The 2,500-nt window shown below is 30.6% G+C and overlaps 1 protein-coding gene across 1 annotated transcript in view; it reads left to right on the top strand.

Moving 5' to 3' along the window:
* LOC124950603 (acetylcholinesterase-like) overlaps positions 1–2,500 on the top strand; it is a 153,857-nt gene that overhangs the window by 123,758 nt on the left and 27,599 nt on the right. Inside the window, exon 3 of the mRNA XM_047497561.1 lies at positions 1,831–1,983. Within this exon, the coding sequence (XP_047353517.1) occupies positions 1,831–1,983 (153 nt within the window). The remainder of the gene's footprint in view (positions 1–1,830; positions 1,984–2,500) is intronic.

Raw genomic sequence — 2,500 nt, 5'->3', positions numbered from 1 at the left:
TTCTCTTAACCACGGCTCTCTCGAGGAGATGATAGTCATTGAACTTCGTACATCGTGGAAACAACGTTGTCAAACTTTTTCATTGAATTTTTATCAACAACGACAACAACGACAACAACGATGACGACGATGGTGATGAAAAAAAAAAAAAAAAAAAAAAAAAAAAAAAAAAAAAAAAGAAAAGAAAGAAAAAAAGAACGGATACATACGCGAGTATTTTTACGAGTGCATTTCAATTTATCCAAGATTATTCTATTTATCGGTACAATAAAAAGTGTGAATATTTGTATTTTTTTTCTTTTTTTTTTTTTTTTTTTTTTTTTTTTTATAACTCAATAAAAACATATAACTATTAATAAACTCAGTGAGCATGTGTACAATGATCATTTCTTTTTCTTTTTTTTTCTTCTTCTTCTTCTTCTTCTTCTTCTTTTTTTTTTTGCACCCAAATAACACCTTTTTCTCATTTAATTTCTCTGAGATATTAAACGAAGAATTTTATATTGTAAATTTTGAAATAATCAATAACGTAGTTTTCTCTCTCTCTCTCTCTCTCTCTCTCTCTCCAACTCTATCTCTCTATTTCTCTTTTTCTCTCTTTCTCTTTCTCTCGTAGTAGTAAATCGTAAAAGTCTTCTTTTTTAATCGTCCTGAAAAGAATGATTCGAAGATACACTTTTAAAGGGGATACTTGAGATAAACTTGGAATGATTTTCGAACGTTGAACGACTACTTCACATAAGCGGGATCATCCGAGGAGAGATTTTCTTGAATGCTTGCCAAGTCTAAGATTAATGTACACAGAGGGTCACAGTTTTCTAACCTATCCATTGAAGCGTGCATCGTTTTATCATATCCTTCCTGTTGGATGAAGAAGCTCCAAGATATGAAGTGAATTTAATATGTACATACATACATACATATATATATATATATATATATATATATATATATATGCATGCAAGTATGGCTATGATAAAGAGAACGAACATACAATACACACATATAGTTTCTTCTTCTATTTTTTTTTCTGTTCCTTTCTTCATTTAAAATCGTTTAAAATCGTATAATCGTATGGCATATAAACGAAAAAGAAAAAGAAAAAAGAAAAAAGTTTAATCATACTCGCAAACAAATTGATTGCATTTCTAATGAGAAAAGAATTATTTATTAAAATTGTCTCGCCTGAAATAACTATTAAGAGTATTTAACTCTAATTATTATTATTATTATTTTATTATTATTATTATTATTATTATTATTATTATTATTTTCGATCGAATTAATATGACGTTGTTATATTACGATCAGAAATCGATCGTCGCTGTTGTTTGATTGTTTGACATCTCTCTTGTGTGATCTTCCCTAACGTCGTTCGTTTGTTGACAATAGTATTAAAGGGGGTGGTATGATAGGGTTGGGGTAAAAACAATGGAACGTTAATTCGTAATAAAATTCGATCTCTTCGTTCGTTCGAACCATCGAATTCGCATAATTCTAAATGACGATGCGCTTGATTATCAAGTGATTGCTCACCTGAAAATTTTGCAAATATAATTCCTATTAACAGACTAATCTATGTTTCGGCAATCATCGATGAATTTCTCCTTCGTTATTTTCTTTTTTCATATTAAAACGAGAAAAAAGAAAAAGGAAAGGAAAAAAAAAATTCGACTTAAACGAGTAAAAAAAAAAAAAGAGAAAGGACGATTAAGGTTTAAGATTGAAAGATATAAGATCAAAGATTTAAGATTAAAACCTATATATATATATATATATATTTTTTTTTTTTTGTAAATTAATATAATTTTTTTCTTCTTCTAATTACAGTACACCGATTGGGAACAATTAAAGGACGGTTATCTCTATCAAAAGATGATAGCCGACGTAGTCGGTGATTATTTCTTCATATGCCCATCGATACATTTCGCTCAACTATTCGCCGATCGGGGAATGAAGGTCTACTATTACTTTTTCACTCAGGTACGTAGGATCTCATGATTTTTTATACGACTCTAACATAATAAAAAATATATATCATTCTTCTATATACACAAACATATATATTAATGTATACAAATTTACTACTATCATTGTTATACGTATCCATCTACTTATGTACATAACTCGTTGCTCTTGTTTCATTTCTGCAAACAGAATATGCGTACTAAACAGAAAGAGAGAGATAGAGATAGAGAGAGAAAGAGAGAGAGAGAGAGAGAGAGAGAACGACTCTTCTTATAACATAAGCAAAAATCGATATGACAGCTATTATATTGCTCGGAACGAATACGTCGTGACATTTGAACGACCCGACCGACGTATGGAGTCGACAAATGACAGAGGAGGGATATGTGTGTGTGTGTGTGTGTGTATGTGTATGCGTGTGAGTTATGAGATAGGAATAGGAGAAAGTGAAGGAGGATGAGGAAGAGGGTGTTACGGGGTGGTGGTAGGAAACCATGTAGAGATCCGCATCGTTTGAAATTAATTTTGAAGG

The sequence above is a fragment of the Vespa velutina genome, chromosome 7 (assembly GCF_912470025.1).
Source record: "Vespa velutina chromosome 7, iVesVel2.1, whole genome shotgun sequence".
NCBI lineage: Eukaryota > Metazoa > Arthropoda > Insecta > Hymenoptera > Vespidae > Vespa > Vespa velutina.
This window is presented reverse-complemented; position numbering and strand designations above follow the sequence as displayed.